Consider the following 23099-nt stretch of genomic DNA (forward strand, 5'->3'; position numbering starts at 1 on the left):
CATAATAAGACCAGCTCACAGCTGTCTGCTTTCCCTTGGCTGGTTATAAAAATAGGGGGGACCGCACGTCAGGTTTTTAATTATTTATTTCTTTAACACGGTTATAGAAGCCAGGTTACATGGTGCGTCGGCCAATCACAACCATGTCAATACTTGGCATTGCTGTGATGGGGCCGGAGGTGCCCATAACCTTAAAGTTTGTTAGTTGGCTGCGCTGTAGCCTCTCAACAAGCTTTATTCGGTGGGCGAATCCGAACAGTAACACGGACTTCTGGGAGAAGCCCGTGTTTGGAGTTCAGCATTACTAGGTGTCCGGTACGAACCTTGAACTTTACCGTTCAGGTTCACTCATCCCTAATAAAAATATGTGTAAAAAAACACTCAAAAATGTATGGAACAAGCACAAGTTACCTAATTGAGCTAATTGGTGCAAAAATTTTGCAGAAAAAAGCTCTCCAAATACTCATTGTGGCAAATTAAAATAAGGCCACATTCAGACATCCATTTTTCACGTAAGAGTTTTATCCGTATTTTTCATGGATAGTAGTTGTACCTATAATTGGCTATGAGGCTATTCACATATCCAATATTTTTGTCTGACTGAGCAAACCGCACAAAATTACAGAGACATGTTCAACATTGATTGGATAAAAATAGGCAATGCAAGTCTATACATCTATGAAAAAAATTGTCAGCACTCAGATATGGTGGAGAAACTTTTTATTTTCTCAACCGAGAAAAGCTGATGAAACTTGGACCAAACCCTGATAACACCCTGATCAAAAGCACTGATGACGCTCGTACATGAAAAAAAAACGCATGTCTGAATGAGGGCTGATGGAGAGAAGCGGTAGCACAGTTTGGGATTGTGGCGTGACTGTAGAAAATCCTACACACCTTGAGCTCTCCTCTGTTAACTTACACATTTACCATTACCATTTCAGAACATGCTTTGATCTGGGAGTTTTCGGATGAAGGGTCTTGTCAACTGCACATGCCCAGAGGGCGCATATTTTAGATTAAATAACACTGAGTCACCGAGCTGTGTTTTAATAATACAATCTATATACATGAAATGTTGAAATCAGCATGGTGCATCCAAAACTAAAAGTGACAAGTCTCAACTGAGGGCATTATTGTAACGTGCCATGTAAAAGCTTCAAGGATTTGGAGCAATGTCTGGTATTAATTCTGTTTATTGTAACACTTATAAATGTAGTTCTAATGCGTGCATAGAGAATGTATATAAAAGTAGAAGTATAAATGTTTACATCTGCATCAACTTCGCCTAATGGTATCCGTAGTTGGACAGGAAAATGAATATTGTCTTAGGGTATGTTCACACGTTGCATTTTTGCAGCGTTTTTTTTTTTTTGCTGCATTTTTTTATGCAAATTTTCAGCTGCATTTTACAATACCAGAAAAGTCTATGAAATTCCAGAAATCTCATGCACACACCTTGATTTTTTTTCCAGACTGTTTTGTCAAAGAGCTGCGTTTTTGCAAAATGTAACATGTCACTTCTTTCAGCGTTTTTGCAGCATTTGTCACCCATTGAAAGCATTGTGTAGTGCAAAAAAACGCAGCAAAAAATGCAGGTATCAGGTTTTTCTGTGGTTTTTTTTGGTGCCAAAACCTGAGGAAGTTGAATCAGGTTATTTTTTTCTGCGCTAAAATTTATCAGCAGGCGCGAAAGACAAGTGTACCCTGAAAAAAACGCAGCAAAAATGCATCAAAACCTGCTATTTTGGTTGCTTTTTTTACTACCAACAGAGCAGATTTTGCCTGAATAAAAAATATTCAGCAAAAACGCAACGTGTGAACATAGCCTTAGACATATTTAGACAAGCGGATGAAATATCGTCCAATTTATTGGATAGCACACACAGCAGTAGGGCTGTTCAGTTGACAGTTTTTTCACAAGGACCAGGTGTGAAAAAAAACGCAGCACGCACTGTTCTCTTCTATGGGGACACAAAAAAAAAATCAGATACCACAAAGAGCATGACCAATTTTTTCAGACACATTATTAATCTAGGAAACTGAATTTTATCATGTATATATTTTAATGTAGATGCATGAAAACCGATATCACACGGACTTAAAAAATGGAGACAGATGGCACAAGGTTGACAATATGGGTGAAAATCATCCGAGTTTTCAGGATTCAATTTAGCCAATCCATCTGTATTGAATCTATGTGCTACCCATTATTATTATTATTATTATTATTATTATTATTATTACCCATGTGTCAACTTTTTATATCCGTATGACATCCATTTTTAAACATCAGCAGTAACTAAAATTTACAAGACCAGATACAATTTCTGATGTTAATAATTACAATGTATCTGTAGAAATTAAAATGCAATATGGATAATCCATAGAGAACTGCTTTTTTATGGACCCATAGACTTCAATAGGTGAGTCTCATCGAAGTTTTAATAAAGTTAAAATTTTTAAATTTTGCATGCTGAAGTATTGTTTAGGCCACGTTCACACGTTCAGTATTTGGTCAGTATTTTACCTCAGTATTTGTAAGCCAAAACTAGGAGTGGAACAATCAGAGGAAAAGTATAATAGAAATACGTCACCACTTCTGTATTTATCACCCACTCCTGGTTTTGGCTTACAAATACTGAGTTAAAAAACTCACCAAATACTGAACGTGTGAACGTGGCCTTACAGAGACACCTCAGACCATGTGAATAAGCTGTTCTGTCATCAGACCTAATCAATAACATTAGTCAGTGTGCTATCCGACTTCAGCATGGACAGCACACATAGACACATATATATGTAATACGCTCACCAGAACAAGCCTATCCGTGTGTGTGTGTAACCATCTGAGAGAAACAGACCCTATTTTTAGCAGTCATCCTAGGTGCATACGTTTTTTTTGTCATATTTTAAAAACTGAAGTAGGTGGACTGTCTAATCTCTTATTTATCTATTCAGTCTAAGGCTATGTTCAGACTAGGTGTTTTTTCAGCGTTTATTTTCTGCAGCAAAACCTGATCAGGCAGGAAAAATGCTGTGTCAAAAACACAGGTCTTGGTGCGTGTTTTGGTGCGTTTTTTGGTGCATTTTTGGTGCATTTTTCACAATCCCAAAGCTCAGCTTTGCTTCCACCATAGAAGCATGAATACAGGGCACCAATGCAAGACATATATGAAACCATATTAACCAGAATTTCAAATATAACAGCAGGAAGAGGTGAATTATTCAGGAATAGTTTACCTAAGACATTGGCAGTGAATTGAGTTTGTAGGACACTATTTACTTTTACACTATGGTCTGCCATTGAGTTGCTCAGGGATTGTTCAATTTCATACCTCCCTGGGCCACAGGTATTGTTCAGTCTCACACATACTGTAGCTCAGCCAATATTTACACTGTACACATCACTAATTTAATTAAACTGTCCTAATCCAAACTGTAATCTCAAGTCACCAAGACAAGATGGTAAAATCACAAAAATAAATGGGTTTCATATACTGCTGTACTTGCTTTTTTTCACTAAAAACGCAGCAAAACCTGATAGCTATGTTCACACTAGGCACTTTTTCACCATTTTTTCACCACCCATTACTTTCAATGGGTGAAAAACGCTGAAAAAATGCAGAAAAAACGCTGAAAGAAGTGACATGCTCTCTTGTGCAAAAAAACATGCAAAGCACAAAATATTGATGACACAAAAACCAATGTGTGTGCATGAGATTTCTGAAATCTCATAGACTTTGCTGGTACTGTAAAACGCAGCTGAAAATTTGTAAAAAAAAACTCGTAGTGCGCGCATGACCTTAGCAATAGATCAGTGAAAAATGGATGAAATTCAAATGCAACTCCATTTTTGCATCCATAGACTTTAATGACTGCAAATCAAATCTGATCCGCAAAACAGATGAGAATAGGACTTACACTCTGAGCCTCATAGACCGGAGACACCACATCTGATTTTAAAGGCCAGATTTAGATGGCCATATGAAAACTCGGGCAAGTCACGTTTGCAAATTACGGATATGACTGGTCCCTAGTACAGCTCAGTGTGCTCCTCCAAAAATCAGACTAGTGCAGACGCTGCCAGCCATTGCTATGCAGTCAGTATTCTGGTCCGTAAATTGAACAAAAGTAGAGTTTGCTATGATCATTTTCACACGGACATTTGGTCCGTGAGTGAATTGGTCATCTAAACAGCTTTATTGACTAACCAGGTTCAGTGTAGCCCACCTCCGATTTATGCACACATCTGAACGGGCCCTTAGGGTATGTGCACAAGTCTTTTTCAGGTGGATCCTGCCTGGAACCCTCCTGAAAAATCGCTTAAAAAAACTTCAAAAAGAATGAGCATGATGCAAAGCAATGTCTAAACGACTTGCTGTGCACATGTTCCATTTTATGTCACTTCTTTGAATCGCTTCAGGCCCCCGAAAGCCATGAAGTGGCTAAAAGAAGTGACCTATCCATTTTTTCTGGCCTCTTGCATTTGGGATTCCTGTGTAAATCCCTGTGAAGGCCAGGGCTAGACTGGCTAGCACCAAGCCGTAGAAGCCTTAGTAAATGCTGCCAAACTACCCTGCACAGAGCACCCTGATAGCCTTCTCTCCAAGTCTGAGTGACGGGTGCAGCTTGTACTGAGCAGTGTGAGATCATAGAATCATAGAATCATAGAATCATAGAATGGTAGAGTTGGAAGGGACCTCCTGGGTCATCTGGTCCAACCCCCTGCTCAAAGCAGGATTCACTAAATCATCTCAGACAGATGTCTGTCCAGCCTCTGTTTGAAGACGTCCATTGAAGGGGAACTCACCACCTCTCGTGGCAGCCTGTTCCACTCATTAATCACCCTAACTGTCAAAAAGTTTTTTCTAATATCTAATCTGTGTCTCCTCCCATTTAGTTTCACCCCATTGCTTCTAGTCTTTCCTTGTGCAAATGAGAATAAAGATGATCCTTCTACAATGTGACAGCCCTTGACATATTTGTAGACAGCTATTAAGTCTCCTCTCAGTCTTCTTTTTTGCAAGCTAAACATTCCCAAATCCTGCAACCGTTCCTTATAGGACATGGTTTGCAGACCAGTCACCATTCTGGTCGCTCTTCTCTGAACTTGCTCCAGTTTGTCTATGTCTTTTTTAAAATGTGGTGCCCAAAACTGTACACAGTATTCCAGATGAGGTCTGACCAAAGAGGAGTAAAGACCAATAATGACTTCACGTGATCTAGACTGTATGCTTCTGTTAATACATCCCAGAATTGTATTTGCCTTTTTTGCTGCTGCATCACACTGTTGACTCATGTTCAGTCTATGATCTATTAGTATACCTAAGTCTTTTTCACATGTACTGTTGCTTAGCTCTATTCCTCCCATTCTATATATGCTTTTTTCATTTTTATTGCCCAGATGTAGTACTTTGCATTTTTCCCTGTTAAAAACCATTCTGTTGGTTGCTGCCCACTGCTCCAGTTTATTTAGGTCTTTTTGAATCCTCTCTCTCTCTTCTCTAGTATTAGCTATCCCTCCTAGCTTTGTGTCATCAGCAAATTTAATCAGTTTACCCTCAATTCCTTCATCTAAATCATTGATAAAGATGTTGAACAATACAGGTCCCAGGACGGAGCCCTGTGGTACCCCACTTGAGACATTCATCCAGCTGGATGTGAAGCCATTTACAATCACCCTTTGAGTCCGATCACTAAGCCAGTTATGAATCCACCTAACAGTTGCCTGGTCCATTGCATACTTGGTCATTTTTTCAATAAGGATGGTGTGAGATACTTTGTCAAATGCTTTGCTGAAGTCAAGATATACTATATCTACAGCATTTCCCTGATCCACCCAGTCAGTGATTCTGTCATAGAAGGAAATTAAGTTAGTCTGACATGACTTGTTAGTTATAAACCCATGCTGACTCTGGTTAATCACTTCATTCTTATCCAGGTACTTACATACATGTTGTTTAATAATTTGTTCAAAGATCTTTCCTGGTATAGAAGTCAGACTCACCGGCCTATAGTTCCCTGGGTCCACCTTCTTCCCCTTTTTGAAGATAGGAACAACATTTGCTCTTCTCCAGTCTTCTGGGACTTCTCCTGTTCTCCAAGAATTTTCAAAGATTATGGAGAGTGGTTCTAAAATTTCTTCTACGATCTCCTTCAGTACTCTAGATCTCAGCACCAGGAGAGACACTAATGAGCTGTTAATCAGGTTTGGTGGGCAGAGATGGAGTTAAACTTTAATAAAGGATTAGATAGGCATTTTTACATCAGGTTTTAGAGTAAATACACCAAACTTGTCAAATCTAAGACCTATTTGATAATGTGGGCACGCTGAAGAACATTGATGGAGAAGGATGTAAAGTCTCAAAGTCCTACTCTATTTATTCTAAAAAAGTCTACAAACAATGTGTTTCGATGCAGGCTTTGCAGCTTCATCAGGGGAGAAGATGGCTAAAAAAAAAATAAGTAGCTTAGCCTGGGCTTTAGTAGGAGGGCATAAAATATCAGTTAAAAAATCCCTCGACATGCAATTCTCGCATATACACCGGCGCATATATGAAATATTCACATCACATTCCTATACTCAGTACACATATGTAATAGCAGCATAAGTTTGTAATTTAATTATTTTTTTGATGCATTGTTTTCAGATGGGGAGAGGAATTTTGTTGCTTTCACCTCCTCAGCCATAACTTTTTTTTATTTTTTCCTATATGACTTTTGAAGGTTTTCTTATTGTGAGCTGAGTTTTATTTTCATTTGCGTTATTTTGCCGTCATATATGTATGTGCTACATGTATATCATATTTCACCTAATAATTGTAAAAAAAAATTTCTACCCCGTGTTCCAATAACCATAAATAATAGTATCTTTACTGTATCGTACATATTATTACAATTACAGCAATACCAATTATGTCCGTGTTATCTACTGTTATGTGATGCTTATTTTAAAAAGTGCATTGCAAAAAATGTGTTTTTTTAAAATTCTTAGCGCACAATTATTTATTAGTAATGTTATGGAAAAAGTCTTCAACTTTTACTTTTTCAGTATTATTTTGTTTTGTTTTTTTCTAACTATTTTGTACCGGCATAAAGAGCTATATACCAGAACATTACACCTGAAAGAAAAATTGAGGATTTTAAGCAGAGAAAATTCTCTTATACAAAACAATAAAGAGCGTGGCTCACTGTTAGAGTTTCTGCCTTCCATAGCAGTGACAAGCTGCAAAAAGATGAGAATTGTTGAAATATATGGAGACATCCCCTGAAATCACAAGGTGGGGGGAGGGGTGACTCCTCCCAATGTACTGCCTTAAAGGGGTTATTTCGGCCTATATTATTTTTTTACTATGGGCCTAAGAACTAACAGTAAGGTAGTTGCTAACTTCTGTCTTGTGGCTAATGCCCCATGTGCACAGATAGCCCATAGATAAGGCCGGCCACGATTCTGTAGACAGAGTGGAGCCGGCTGTTTAACCTTCCGGCAAAAATGTCAAAGCAAAGGCCATAACTGTGATAGAACACAGTTACACAACTTGTGATCCTGTTATGCATTTACATGGTTGTGCTACATACTCCGGAAAAGTGAATCAGTGCAAGCGCTAACACGATTGGTATTTGACCCGCAGCTTTCATTTCCCACAACAATGAAAAACATTCAAGTTCACAAGTGAAAGGGACAATTATAATTAATTAGTCGCAGTCATAGTGCTGATTTAATATTAGAACTTGTACTACAAAGTATCACATATAGGAAATGCTCCATTGCAGTGGGCTGCTCAAATAAATATCAGATGGTTATATCGTTATAGTTGATGTTACGTCTATGGACATATTCAAAGTATTTCTTCTCTGACCCATTACCTTTTCCACCTTTCTGTTGATTCATGTGCCCCAGAGAATGTTACCACACCTACCAATCATTACTATGCGGCTTCCCAAGTTATTATGTATTGTAGATCTAAAAGGAGTCATTTTCTGTATCCAACATTTCCTAATAACAAAGGTGTTAACTTACCCATTTTTTTCAGGAGACACCAGATTTCTGTGCTTTTCCCCATGTGGTCATCTTAGATTTACTATTTATTACCTAGTTTTTAATCTAAACTCACTGATTTCATATGAAAGTCTTAGGCCTTATTCAGATGTCCGATTTTCACGTACGAGTGTAGTTCGTGTTTTTCACGGATCACACTCGTATCCACGATACTCTTTGGGACCAGTCACATGTCCAACTTTTTTCCTTGGACCGAGTGGTCCCTGGCAAATATCAGAGACATTTTGATCTGAGGGTGAGATCAAAAGTTGCAATGCAAGTCAATGGGTTTATGAAGAAAATCGGACCACACTCGGATGACATCGCGGACTCTCAGAATGGAGAAGGTGGAAAAATTGTTTGTTTTTTTAATTCCTCTACGTACAAGAAAATCGGATGACACTCGGACCACACTCTGATCAGAATAATCGGAATGGTGTTCTACACCGAGCAGTTTTTACAGCTTTTTCATTTCATATCCCAATATAATAAGGTCACTTTTATCAAGGAGCGGGACAATTGTAATGACAACTAGAGGCCCTTTAACGGCCGTTAAATAAACAGAACAGAAAAACTCCACTTTGATGCCAAATGTAATTGGCCAGAAGTTGAAAGTCATCATCATAAAGTACTTTGTGACAAACAACTATTTGGCCCATAGTATATCAATTACTAAGAATATGGTTTTGTGGTGCGTGAAAAGTCTCATCGGTTTCCAAGGGTTTCCACAATGATCTCCTGAGTCTCTGAGTCTTTCTGCCAATGTGCCACTTCTTTCTCTACAGTTTTAACACTTGGCAGTCTAACAATTACTGAGTTTTACAAGTAATTACATCAATTAAAGGCTGAAACACAGGGGACATTTGCAAAACTGTCACAGTTGAAATATTGGAACCTGTTTTTCAGGACGCTGTGATACTGGACTTTAACATAAGCCATCCTCATTTATAAAAAAGACCTAAAGAAAATTGCCAGGATCAAAAAAAGAATCTACGTTTCCAAAAGCGGTAACCAAGGGGTTGCTGCAGATTAAAGGGAACTTATCACTTTTATCTGTATTTTTAATTAACCTTTTTTTTAGATGATTATTGGGTCAGTCTGCTCAGAATTGTCTTACAAAAGGCACTTGAAAATAATAAACCTTAGTCAGAAAAAAACATTTATGAGAAAGTGCTGTGGGCATGCTCAGTGACATGTGCAATGGCTACTGTGCAGGGAGGAAGAGGAGGGGGAAAGAGAAGCAAGCTTATCTGGCCCTAAACATTATAAAATTTGCAACAGGGATTTAATGTGCATGAGACTGACTTTTCTGTTTCCAAGTATCTACTAAAGTCCTGCTCACCATTATTGGCACCCCTTCATTTTATTCATAGACTGTACAATATCTTCAGAAATAAATGGAAATGTCTCGACTCTGTTGTCGGGTATCCCGTGACCAGGGCTTCCTACCCTGTCTCTAATGCTAGGGGCGCCCTAGCTGGTCCTGTTCAGCTGATTACTTCTAAAGAAGAAGACGCTGGGGCCACGTACCTTATTTGAGCTCCTCAGTCTGCCCTCAGTCTGTTCCCTCCCCCCACCCAGAGAAGAGGGGAGTAGTAGTGGCAGTACACCAACCAGACTAACAAGGTAATACAAACTGAAAGGAAAATACAAATCATACAAATATATGCACACAAACAACAGAGGATAAGACCAGATAGTGGAGGATGGGGAAAAACCAAAGTAGGAGAAGGAGATGATTACACACAATCCAAAACCACGCAATAGTCCAAAGTAATACATCAATAAAACATTGTTTTTCAGTTTCCATGTTGCAATTTCAAAGAAAAACCGGAACATACAGCATGTGCAGCAATAAAGGCACCCATAATTAATACTTGGTTGAACACCCTTTGGTATTGATGACAGCCTCCAAACGTTTCTTGTAGCCATTATAAGCTTCTTTCACTTCTCAGCTTGAATTTTCTCCTACTCTTCCTTTGCAGTTTGTTCAAGCTCTTGAATGTTTGCAGGGTTCTTTTTCCCAATGGCTGATTTCAGCTCACCCCAAAGATTTTCAATGAGATTGAGGTCAGGACTCATTCCTGGCCATTTTAAAACAGTCCACTTTTTCTTTTTCAACCATTCCTGTGTACTTTTGGATGTGTGCTTTGGGTCATTGTCTTGCTGGAGGAACCATGATCTTCGACTCAAACCAAGTTTTCTTACACTTGGTAGGACATTCCGCTCTAAAATCTTTTGATAATTCTACGAGGGTCAGTCAATAAGTAATGCCTCCTATTTTTTTTCTCCTTAAATAAGGTAGTTATGTTAAATGTTCGAATTTGGCACAATTCCACAAACCTTCTTCTCCAATCCACAGCAATTGCAACTTCCTGCACCAACAGGTGGCAGGACTGTATCCGTTTGCAAAATGGCTGACATCGATGTTCGTATTAGACAACGTTCTGTGATTGAATTCTTGCATGCAGAAGGTGAAACGCCCATTCGAATTCATGAGAGACTGAAAAATGTGTACGGTGATGCAACAGTGGATGTCAGTACTGTTAGACGATGGGTTTGTCGCTGTAACACAGCTGAAGGGCCATCATCGTTGGCTGACAAAATGCAGAGTGGCAGGCCAGTAACCACAGTGACTCCAAGCAACATTCAGCGAGTCGATGACATCATTCGTGGTGACCGCCGGGTGACTGCAGATGAATTGTGTGGCATTATCTGCCTCAGTAAAGGCAGTGTGATGAAAATTATTGGACAACTGGGACACAGAAAAGTTTGTGCACGGTGGGTCCCAAGAATGCTTTTTACCATGCTGGAATACATGCCCTTGTTAAACGGTGGACCAAGACTGTGGAAATGGATGGAGATTATATTGAAAAGTGACAAATTAATCGTTAATGTTGTGGTTTTCAACCTATGTAATTGCATTTGAATTTCTTGCCAATTAAAAGGAGAAAAAAAATAGGAGGCATTACTTATTGACTGACCCTCGTATGATTTCATGATTCCTGTGATATGGTCAAGGCCTCCAGTACCAGACGCAGCAAAGCAACCCCGCTCTATTTCGGTTTCATCTGTCCAAAAAACATTTTCCCAGAAGGATTGTGGTTTGTCAAGGTACTTATTGGCAAAGATCAGTTGTTCCTTTTTATGCATTTTCTTCAGTAATGGTTTCTTCCTTGGCCTTTGCCCTTAAAGCTCTGCTTGGTTTAGTGTGCGGCATATGGTACTTGTTGAAACCATGACCCCAGACTGTTCCAGGATGGCCTTCAGTTCTTTAAATGTTTGACGTGGTGTTTTTTCCACCATTCGTACCAACCTTCAAAGACATCTCTTGTCAATTTTCCGCTTTCCCCCACGTCGAAGGAGGTTCTTGATGGTTCCATGCTTGGCAAACTTCTTTATAACATTGCGCACTGAATCTGGGATACCAAGGTCTTTGGAGATGGCCTTATATCATTTGGAAGTCTAACAATAGCAGTTCTAATGTCCTCAGACAGCTCCTTTGTCTTCACCATTGTGACAAAGGAATAGGGCCTACCATGTGGCTTTTTAAAACACTGAAGTCATCATTCATTGGCTAATTCATGTCACATGGGCACCTACAATTAATCACAGGTGAATATCTTTTCTGATTACCACAGGCGAGTCAAAATGTATTTCCATGCTAAATTAAGGGTGCTAATACTAGTGACACAGCAAGTTTAGGTTTTTCTATTTTTCCCTCCCATTGTTTTTTGTTTTTAAATTAGTGTTTATCATTTGCTCTTTAGTATTTAACACGAGTGCTCTATACAAAAAAAATATTTCACTTGATTAATGTTGAGATATTCCACATTATGTACTTAAACTTCATGGGTGCCAATAACGATGAGCAGGACTGTATTGGATGAAAAAATAAGTAGCATGTTGGATTGTAAAATATCCTATTATTTCTTCAACCTAGAGACAAGCATTGTCAGATGCATCTTGCAGCAACCTGTCCTCTCTCCCTATGGCTATAAATCTGCATACATAACAATTCAATTTGTTCGAGCAAGAAGAAGAAAGTTCCAATCCCTAATATTCAATGTTGGCAAACAATACAATAATATTTTACAATATTATGTGCCAAATACAACCCCTGGCAAAAATTATGGAATCACCGGGCTCGGAGGATGTTCATTCAGTTGTTTAATGCTGTTGAAAAAAAGCAGATCACAAACATGGCACAAAACTAAAGTCATTTCAAATGGCAACTTTAGGGCTTTAAGAAACACTAAAAGAAATCAAGATTAAAAATGTGGTACTCAGTAAAGGGTAATTTTTTCAGACCAAGCAGAGGGAAAAAATTATGGAATCACTCAATTCTGAGGAAAAAATTATGGAATCATGAAAAACAAACACACAAAAGAACACTCCAATACATCACTAGTATTTTGCTGCACCACCTCTGGCTTTAATAACAGCTTGCAGTCTCTGAGGCATGGACTTAATGAGTGACAAACAGTACTCTTCATCAATCTGGCTCCAACTTTCTCTGATTGCTGCTGCCAGATCAGCTTTGCAGGTTGGAGCCTTGTCATGGACCATTTTCTTCAACTTCCACCAAATATTTTCAATTGGATTCAGATCCGGACTATTTGCAGGCCATGACATTGACCTTATGTGTCTTCTTTCAAGGAATGTTTTCACAGTTTTTGCTCTATGGCAAGATGCATTATCATCTTGAAAAATGATGTCATCATCCCCAAACACCCTTTCAATTGATGGGATAAGAAAACTGTCCAAAATATCAATGTAAACTTGGGCATTTATTGAAGACTAGATGGTGGCCCGATTCTAACGCATCGGGTATTCTAGAATATGTATGCGGCCGACCGGGCGCAACTAATCAGCGAAGCTGTGTTTAAATGGGTTGTGCACTACTTTAAATTAACCCCCCAATGTATCCCCCCGGGGCCCCTAATGAATTTTGTAATTACGTCATGTTGTCAATACTGCCTGTGACAACATCGCTGACCACACACAGCCAGCACGTAATTCCCACGGCTGCAGCCGGCTCTTGCTTCCGCTTACATCACGACTATTTGCGGCTGCAGCCAGAGGTCTCCTGTTCCGCGTACCATGGTGAATGACGGGCTGTGGGCGGGGTTATCCCCCGGCTGCATCGCCGCTGACCTCCATGCGGCTACCGTCGGGAAATCAGCGGCTAGGGCCACTGATCTCCCGACGGCAAGTGTGAAGGGAGGACCGGGGAGCGAGGCCGCCGGTCGGGGTACTTCTGCTGCGAGCAGCCGGGAGATGACCGGTCATCTCCCGGCTGCGTCGCCGCTGATCTCCCGACTGTGGCCTGCGTGTTTCAAATCCGGCACCAATTTGCGGCCGGGCTGCGCCAGTCGCTGTGTTATTTCTGCGGAAAAAACACAGCATTTACCAGTACCAGCACAAACTGCTTTTATTTTTTCTTGCAAATTTGAACCTTTGTAGCATTTTTTCAAATCTGCAGCATTTCAATTCTTTCAGTGTTTTTGTAGTGTTTTTCACCCATTCAAATGAATGGGGAAAAAGCCAGATAAAATGAGTAAAAAAAAAGCAACAAAAAGACCTGTATTTCATGTGGTGTGTTTTTTTTCTGCCAAGACATTGATTTGCGGTGCAGCTAAATCTGTTGCTGTGGATGCTATCAGGTAAGAGAGCGCCTCTCAGGGCTCCTGTCCTATAGCCACAGATAACTGACGTGGCCTTTGGCCTGAGTCAAAACAGCAAGATTTCTGGATTTTTTTAATATAGAAAGTGACATGAAAAATGAAAGGGAATCTGTCAGCAGGTTTTGCTATGGAATCTGAGAGCATCATGATGCAGAGGCTAAGACTCTGATTCCAGCGATGTGTCACTTACTGGACTGCTTGGCGTAGTTTTGATAGAATCCCTGTTTTATCTGTTACAGATCTACTAGTGTTCCAAATGCTGAGCTGTGTATAACCCCGCCCACACCACTGATTGGCAGCTTGCTAACAGTACACAGAAAACTGCCAATCAGTGGTGGGGGCGGGGTTACACAGATTAGACTGACTGGCCTGCACATGAGACCAAGTCCTCTAGTGCTAATCTCCTGCTGATAAAACACTGATTGTATTGAAACCACAACATGCAGCCTAATAAGTGACACATCCTTGGAATCAGGCTCTTATGCTCTATATTATACTCCCTTCAGATTAAATAGCAAAAACTTGCTGAAATTAATACTACCAAAAAAAAACAAAAAAATATATATATTGTAACCTATCCATAGGACATTTTGTTATAGATACTTTTATTTTTTAAGTGATATCTTAATTTATGGTGAGCACAATGGCAAATAGCAAATAATAGACATAAATATCCCCATGGCTGATTACTTACTTGTAAGGCAAACTACCAAATTTGACTTAAGACAAGAAAAAAAAAACAACCACAACGTTTTGGCTTTTCCCGGCACTCAGACATATCGCTCATTTACAGCCAGCCCTTTGATGATTAAGCAGCTGACCCCACACAACAGTGAATATAGGGCTGATATAATAACTAACCATACCTTATTACCAGCATCCACCTGTGTAATATATGGTGAAATGCGGCTCTATTGTGCCGTTAGTCTTTCATGCTGAATATAAATGATATCTATTGTCTCCCTCTGCAGGTGCAGCCATTGTCTAATGTGCCGCATGATTGACGGGTGTAAGAAAGGCAACTACGATCAAACAGACTCGTCATAAAGAAGATGCTCTGTCTCTGGAGTAAAGTTGCTTTCTGCCTTCTGATATTTATAGAATGCTTTAAGGCTGTAGAAATACCACTTGAAGGTAAGTTGTCTTTTCTTGTATTTTTTTATGGTGGTTTTTGGCAAAAATGTAATAGAAAAAAAAATTGTATACCCTATTTACTTTCACAAATGCCAGGATTGCAGTTTTTTTTAACTGTTGATGTAAATAATGGTTCAGACAATAGCAGGTAAGGTCCACTAAAATTCCGAAAAAGTGGATCAGTCACTAGATTTCACAATGCAAACGGCATACATTATTAAATTGATCTCTTAGATCTGGTGGATTCTCAAAGTAAGTACATCAAATCCATCATAGAACAGCTTTACAATCCATTATAAAGCCCACCTAGCCTGATTGACAGCTCCTCAGTGTCCCTCCTCCCTGCTGCTGCTAAGATCTCACACAGCTCAGTACAAGCTGCTCAGTACAGGCTGGGTGAGCGGAGATTGAATACTCCTGCTCTTTAGCTAGATTATACTAATTTCAAAAATTATACCCGCATTCTGACTTGGATTTTTAGAGGAAGGACATCAGCCTCATCAGGTGTAGGATATTTATTGAATAATATATGCAATTTTTATTGTGAAATCTGGGCACAGATCTGCACTAAATGAACAGATGCATTTTAGTAATTTTTGCACAAGTGGTGGTTTAACTGTTGAACAACCTAAGATGTACATTTTCATCATAGGTCGTTAGGCAAATTATGAAGCTGATCCTGCTTCATACTAGGCAGATGACGGCTGTGTTACATAGCTGGCGTCTGCCTGTAACTGCAGTAACCGGAGCTTGCACCGATCACTGCAGTTTAAATTCTTTTGTCAATCTCTGACATTGGCATTTAAATTGAACATATCATGTTGAAAATGAAGGCCCCTGTAGCTGCCTTGTTAGTCCTCACGTAAAGATCAGCCACGAGTTAGCTATATATATCATAGTATTGCAGTATATAGTATAAGTCATCAAACAATCGTAGGTTCAAGTCCCCTAATGGGACTAATAAATAAAGTAAAAATTAAAAAAAGTTTAAAAGAACACTTACAAAGTAAAAAAAATGTTAAAGTTTAAATCACCTCAACTTCAAAAATAAAGATAGTAAAATATGTAAAAAAAACACATTTGGTATTGTCGTGTCAAAAAAAGCAGATCTTTTAAAATATCAAATTATTTAAACTGCATATTAAACATACATATCATACATTTATATATATATATATATATATATATATACATATATATATGTATATATATATATAAAATAAATTAATTCCAGAAGTGCCAATTTTAAGTCTTTCCCCAAAAAATGCAATACAATGCAATCAAAATGTCATATGTACCCCAAAAATTGTATCAATGAAACCATCAGCACAGAGTACAAGGAAAAAAGCCTACACATAGAAAAATAAAAGTTACGGGCCACAGAATATGGCGGCACAAACACACTTTTTTTAAAAAAAAAATTCAGATTTTTTTTCAATTTTCTCGGAATATCAAAATAGTTTTTGGATTTATTTTTTTGGGGGGAGGGGAGGTGGGTGATATATTTGCCTGTTTTTTTTTGGGGGGGGGGTTGTTTTTGTTATTGTTTTTATATTTTCTTTTTTTATTAGAGGTAAATTGTACAAAAAGTAAAAAAAAAGCAAATGTTCATTTTTGCATAGTTTTTTATTGTTATGAATAGATCAGATGCCTGATACTAGCTGGTCGTGCACAGGTCCTGGCCGGTACATGTCAACGTGACATTATCGGCGCCACTCACCTCTCGATTCGGAAGTGATCGGCACAAGAGCAAACTTTTGTCTTCAAATTCAGGGGTTCAGTCTCCTGCCTAAAACAAACTAGCTATATATTTTTCAATCAGGAAGTTTCTTTTTATTTCACATCTCACACCTTTTATTAGACATACATAATATGTTGCCCGATTATTATCACTCACCTAGTTTTATTATATTTTGTATTGCTCACTTCCTATTAGGCAAACATACTCAGGAGAATTTATGACCAGGCCCTCCAATATTGCAGACAAAGCTTTTATGCTCCTTGCAATGAGCAGATCACAGATTTATAAAGTGTGATTATTTATGAGCCATTTACATCTGATGCCATCAGCAATTATCCTGAGTGATCTTCATCTGTACAAAGCCATAGCTAGTAACCAGGGGCGTACATAGACCCTATACAGTATGATAAATGTCAGCACACGCTATATGATACCCCACATTGAATTTGTCCCATGAACAAAGTTCATTTTAATCAATAGATCTTGGAATAATAATAAGTTCCACAGTTGGATGTGTTTAAAAAAAATGTTCCTGTGCTGAGATAATCTTATAAATGTGCCCCTGCTGTGTACTGTGTAATGGCTGTGTCTGACCGTACAGGAACATGGTCTGATCATACCACATCTCCTGAGCAGGGAGGAGGTAAAAGAGTATACAGACATTACAGCATGGAATCACAAATGATTTTTTCTTTGAGGTAAAACATTTTTTAAAAACAGTCAGGGAAATGTTTTACCTCACAAAAAGAATCAGCTGTGATCCCCTGCTGTCCTGTCTGTATACTTTCTTTTGCCTCATCCCTGCTCAGGAGATGTGGTATGATCAGACCATGTTCCTGCACGGTCAGACACAGCCATTACACAGTACACAGCAGGGGCACATTTCTAAGATTATATCTCAGCACAGGAACATATTTTTAAACACATCCAATTGTGGAAATTATTATTATTCCAAGATTTGTTGATTAAAATGAACTTTAAAATTAAATTTCTTAGTGGGAAAACCGGCGCCAGCTGCGGAGGTTGTATAGGGACGTTAGGGGGAGACAGGATGACTCTAGTCCAGATTAGGAGGTCACCTCTTTCCCCTTTCCCTAGTGTCTGGGCTCCCGTTCCCCTTCCCCCCTGTGTTGCACTCACACCTGGCGTGACATTATCTCAGCACAGGAACATTTTTTTAAACACATCCAATTGTGGAACTTATTGTTATTCCAAGATGGATTGATTAAAACTAACTTTAAAATTAACTTTGTTGGTGGGAAAATCCCTTTAATTTGTCCCCATAGTACCCCACATATAGTATGACAACTGCACAGCAAGTCCACACAGTAAATGCCCCACAGTGAACACCCCCCTAGTATAATTTCCCCACAGTCCCTCACACAGTATGATGGTCCAAACACTATGATGACCGTGGCCCAAACAGCATAATGGCCCCCACAGTCCACCACACAGTATGATGGCACCCACAGACCTTACCACTCTATGATGGACCAATAAACCCTCACACAGCATGATGGCTCCAACAAACCCTCATGTAGCATGATAGCCCTACAGATCATCACACAATATGATGGCCCCACAGTTCTCACATACAGTTTGATGGCCCTCACATTACCCTCACAGTATGATGGCCCCCACAGTCCTCTCACACAACATGATGCCCCACACATACTCCCTCACACCATGTTACCCCCACATACTCCCTCATAGTATAATGCTCCCATGTACAGAATGATCCCCTCACATGGTATAATTCCCTTAGAGCCCCCAAATAGTATAATGTCTCCTACAGCCTTTATGGCCGCAACAAGTAATGACTGACAAAATATATAAAAAAAATACTCACCTTGCCTTCATTCCCCTGGCACACTGCTTTGCTCTGTTCAGCATGGGCACTAAAGCTGCGCACAGCAGACATTATCTAGTGACATTATAACACCCACTGTACTGGGTCTCAGATGCACAGGCTGAACGGGTGAAAAGGGAGCCAACGGCTCATAATTCCAACATTATACTCAGTTATTTGCATCCATAGGATGCACATACCATTGAGATCGGGATGCGTAGTGGAAAGTGGGGAGGTGCTGCTCGGCACCGGGCCACCTGTTAACAAGCCCCATAGTACGCCCCTGGTAGCAACTATTTGTTTCTTAGTAATTATATTTTGGTATTGTGTTAACTTAAACTGACTGCTTCAATTCTGCTTCGGGTTGAAGTGCCAAATTTTACTAAACATTATCAGGTAGCTAGTGCCGTAATTTGAAATTCATCTATCTTTAGTAGTATTGGCTCTCATGTGGTCCAAAGAGACCATTTTGGGCTCCTAAGCTCCGGCGCTCGGTTGCGACTACAACCTTAGTACCCACGGTAGTAGCACTCCTGCATTTAGTGCTAATTGCAAAACTAGCAATATGTCAGGAAACAGTGGAACCCATAGCATGTTACCCCTCGACAAGTTATTGTGGTTACCTTCCCCTACTGACTCCATACCTCTAACCCAATTAAAGGGTGCTCCAGTTCCTTAAAACTCATGGCCTACATAGGCCTTCATGCACATTAGCTAAAAATCCATCAGAACCCGATAATTTTGGAGAGATCGGCCAACCATGATTTGACGCAGGGATCCCATGCTTGAAATTCAATCGTGATTTGTTCTGTTGGCAGCTGTTTACTCAGCTCTCCTCATAGAGAACACGTGTATAAAGGAGTCGGGAGAAATAGCTGTACCCCAAAGAGTGGTTTGCCGAAAGTTATTTAAGGTGTATGAGAATCTTTAGGATTTATCATCAATATTAGATTACTGGAAACCCTACTCTTGGCACCTCCACTGTTCAAGTTTCCGACGAGGGCTGTGCCATAGCAGTATGGTGGACAATTCAATGAAGCACAACTGAGAACAGACCAGATAGAAAAATAGATTTCTATTATTGGGAAATAAAGGCTGGTGTGACAAGAAAGCATAATATATTTACATTGCTCTAAATGTGTAGAAAATATCTCTTAAAGGGTTGATCTCATAATCCTATTTTCAGGAGCAAACCACTCCCTTGCCCCCTGTCTCCTTCTTGCAAATGGGAGGTGCACTCCTGAAAGTTGACATTGAGCCAAGGAATGGCTGAGCTGTTCCCTAACTGTTCCCTAACTGATGTTACAAAGGCAAAGCAGAGATAGCTTTGCCTTTGTAACATCAGAGAAGTACAGGGAGGAACGCTGAAGCATAACAGTGCTTGCAAGTTCTAAACTAAGTAAAGAGCTTCCAAGCGTGTGCTCCTTACCAAGGAAACTAGCCGCCTCTGATTACAGTGGTGGCCAGCAATCTAGGCTAGGAGCAGTACACAATAGAATTAAAAATCCCTCCTTTCTTGAGAACAGAGAGAATTTTCAATAAATGGTAAATTGCAAAGTTGTTTGTTTGACAAGCAGAGTGAGAAATACCCCATTGAAAGGGTTTTCCAGTTCCAATTTACAGAATCTTTGCCCAGATTTTGATGCTGAGGTCGCTCTACCAAGAGTCAGTTGGGGTCCATGCTAGATGATAGATCTCCATCCGTGTCTAAATAAAATGAACAATCCCCAATCACTTGGCAAAAACAAAATCAACAAATATCCTGCTGTAAATAAATAAACAGTGCAGTTAACATAATTTGAAAAAACGTAAAAGCCATCCCACGTCAAGGTGACCCTATTCAGGACAGTCTTGACCGCTAAGGGTGTGGCCTCGCTTTTTTTGAGCTAGACATCACATTTATCTACTGTACATTGTTCCCTATGCCTAGTTTATGGGAGCTCTGAAACATTAGCCAGGAAGCAAAAACTCTCTACTGCAGAGAGCCATGTGCAGGTGTGGCACCCCAGGGGTCCGGTTGCCACAGTGGCATTGCCTTCCTCACAGGGGGTGATGCCATGCCTGGAAGCAAGGAAGGGTCCCCTAATCAGGTATACCAGCATTCAACACTTTCCTGGCTCCAGACCAGAAAGGGGAGCTCCTCCCCTTCAAACTGGAATCTGGAGGCGGGGTTAGTAAGAGTGAGTTGAAGAGAGTTGGAGACAGGAAAACGACGAGGAAGGACCTGGGGAAGGGAGCCGTGGACAAGCTCACCCCAGAGAGAGGCGCAAAGGAACCGGACACCGGAGTCCGTGGTTGTGGGGCACTGAAGGCCCAGCAGCTGAATCCGGAGGGCAGGAGACTGCAGGTCTCCTGACCCCACCAGATGCCCGGCGGCTCAGCAGTATCATAGGGCCCAGCACCGTCAAGTGGGAGCGACACTTGAGGAAGGCTCGAGCTGCCTGCCATACGGGTGAGGAACAGACGTTTTTGCTCAAGAATGAGGGCCGTAGCATAGCTACAAGCAGCAGGGCCAAAGAGATTAGCGCAGAGGGAAGGCCTACAACTCTACCTGGCGAGGTGGATCCCCAACTTGCTTCCAGGCTGCCCAGACCTCCACCACCAGCTAGTACCCGTGCTCCGGTCTGCTCTAACAACCCTCAAGTAAATATAGAGGAAACCGCCATTAATCTGTTGACTGGTCATTATCTGCGCCATCACCTGCATTACACCGCACCCACGACATCTACCTCCACAATTCTTCATATACTGCCCTGGAGCTCTGCCTATGGAGAGCTGAACCAACTCTGCTGCGTCACCATCAGCTCCAGAGGATCTGCACCGCAGTAGTGGCCCCATATAGCCGCATACCACAGGTGGCATCACGAACATTATCTCTAAAAACTTTATTCCCCTTTTTCCTTTAATTGACCACCCTGGATCACAGACCGGGTCACTGCCACCGTGACATCCCCAGCACCGACCAGCCCGGCTAACGAGTACCCCACGGCGCTGGGGGCGTGTCACAGGCATGACCGCCTCCTCTTTTGGGCCTGTTCACACAGTTTTTAAGAGGATTTAGAAGCTGATTTTACTGCAAATCCACATAAAAATGCTTCAAATACTCTTTGAATAAGCTTCTTATTAGTTTTACTACAAAATGGATGTAAAGTAAGTAAAAGAGCTTTCCCATTAAAATCAATCTGTAATTTATTCAAATAGTACTTGACTCAGTTTTTGATGTGGATTTAGGAGCAGAATCTATTTTTAAATCCTCGTCAAAAATCTCAGTGTGAATGTACCACTAGAGTGCTGATTTTTGGAGGTAAAAATCCTGTAAGTAGAATTTGTACCTATCTGACATTTATGGTATATAGTTTTGATATGCCACAAATATCACAGAAGGTAATACCCCTTTATTTTTTAGTTTGCCCCCCCGAGTTTATTCAGTATAATAATGTGGCCCTCAAACTAAAAAAGACTGTGCACCCCTGATTTACAGTTTCCCATCAACGTCAATATTTGAAATCTAATTGTTCATTATGAAAAGTGATGTGGAGACCATGTAAGTTTCCTACTGTTATTCATAAATATGTAGAGACCTGTCCTACAGCCGAGACGCAGACAAGTACTGATCTGGGGTTCGGCACCTTTAGTATCTATAGAAATATGAATGAATTTGACGTGTGAAAACATAGTACAAAAGTATGCAAATGTATTATCCTCCAAACACGACGAGTTTATTAGACATACTCATAAATGATGCATATTTTGTCCTATTTCCAAGGTAACAATGTATCTAACAAGTCTAAACCAAACTCTCCTAAATGCAAAGCTCCAGAGATCAGCAGAAATGATGGTCCTATTCTATGCAGAATACTGTGGAAGAATATTTGTCAATGATAAAAGTGATTCATTCTAGAAATATACATCGCCCATTGGGCTGCCATTCCCCTAAGGCTACTTTCACACCACCGTATTCTTGGTCCGAGGGCTGTCCGTGGAAAACACTAACATCACACAGACAGCACTCGGACCAATGTTATGCACTTGGGCTATTCAGACGCAGTAGTCTTCTCCGTATTTTGGATGAGATTCACCCATTCATGTCTATGGGTGCACAAAAAAATTGGATCCCATATGGATCTACCATATTGCATCCGATTTTTAATTTTACTTTTATTTTTAGATAGGTAGATGTCTATTGTCGGATATTTGTTCATCCACGATTTAAGATACTTCTGGTCACCCTTACCTGTACTATAGCTGGTGCACTACTACTTGATATAAATTTCACCTGTTATGTGTCTTATTTGAATGTTCTTTACCTGTATACATGGAAAGCTATACATTGACTAAATACAGCTACAGTATTATTTAAAATGCTCCTGTAACCATTTTCTCTTATTCCACTGGTTCCCATGCTAAAAATCATGTATATTTAATTTCTGCGTTCTATTATCATTGTTTACACATGGAGATATTATGTATTTTGTGTATGTATTTTATTTTAGATATTCTGTGACCTTTTGATTAAGACCCGGGATGTATCAAAACATCTCTTCATTTTTAGTACCAATCTGTCTCAATTGGTTCACTCATTTTTGATATGTACTAATTAGTTATGAGCGAGCATGCTCATTACTCAAGATTTACGAGCATGCTCGG

General features: G+C 40.0%; 1 protein-coding gene across 5 annotated transcripts in view; it reads left to right on the top strand.

Moving 5' to 3' along the window:
* The window catches only part of CHL1 (cell adhesion molecule L1 like), a 194385-nt gene that overhangs the window by 106586 nt on the left and 64700 nt on the right, over positions 1-23099 (top strand). For all 5 annotated transcript variants that reach the window (XM_073644396.1, XM_073644400.1, XM_073644399.1 and 2 more), the window contains one exon: positions 14700-14862. In XM_073644396.1, coding sequence (XP_073500497.1) covers positions 14781-14862 — 82 coding nt within the window. In that variant the 5' untranslated portion in view covers positions 14700-14780. The remainder of the gene's footprint in view (positions 1-14699; positions 14863-23099) is intronic.

This window comes from Phyllobates terribilis, unplaced genomic scaffold (assembly GCF_046119375.1).
Source record: "Phyllobates terribilis strain yellow unplaced genomic scaffold, ASM4611937v1 Scaffold_8__6_contigs__length_399053987, whole genome shotgun sequence".
Classification (NCBI taxonomy): domain Eukaryota; kingdom Metazoa; phylum Chordata; class Amphibia; order Anura; family Dendrobatidae; genus Phyllobates; species Phyllobates terribilis.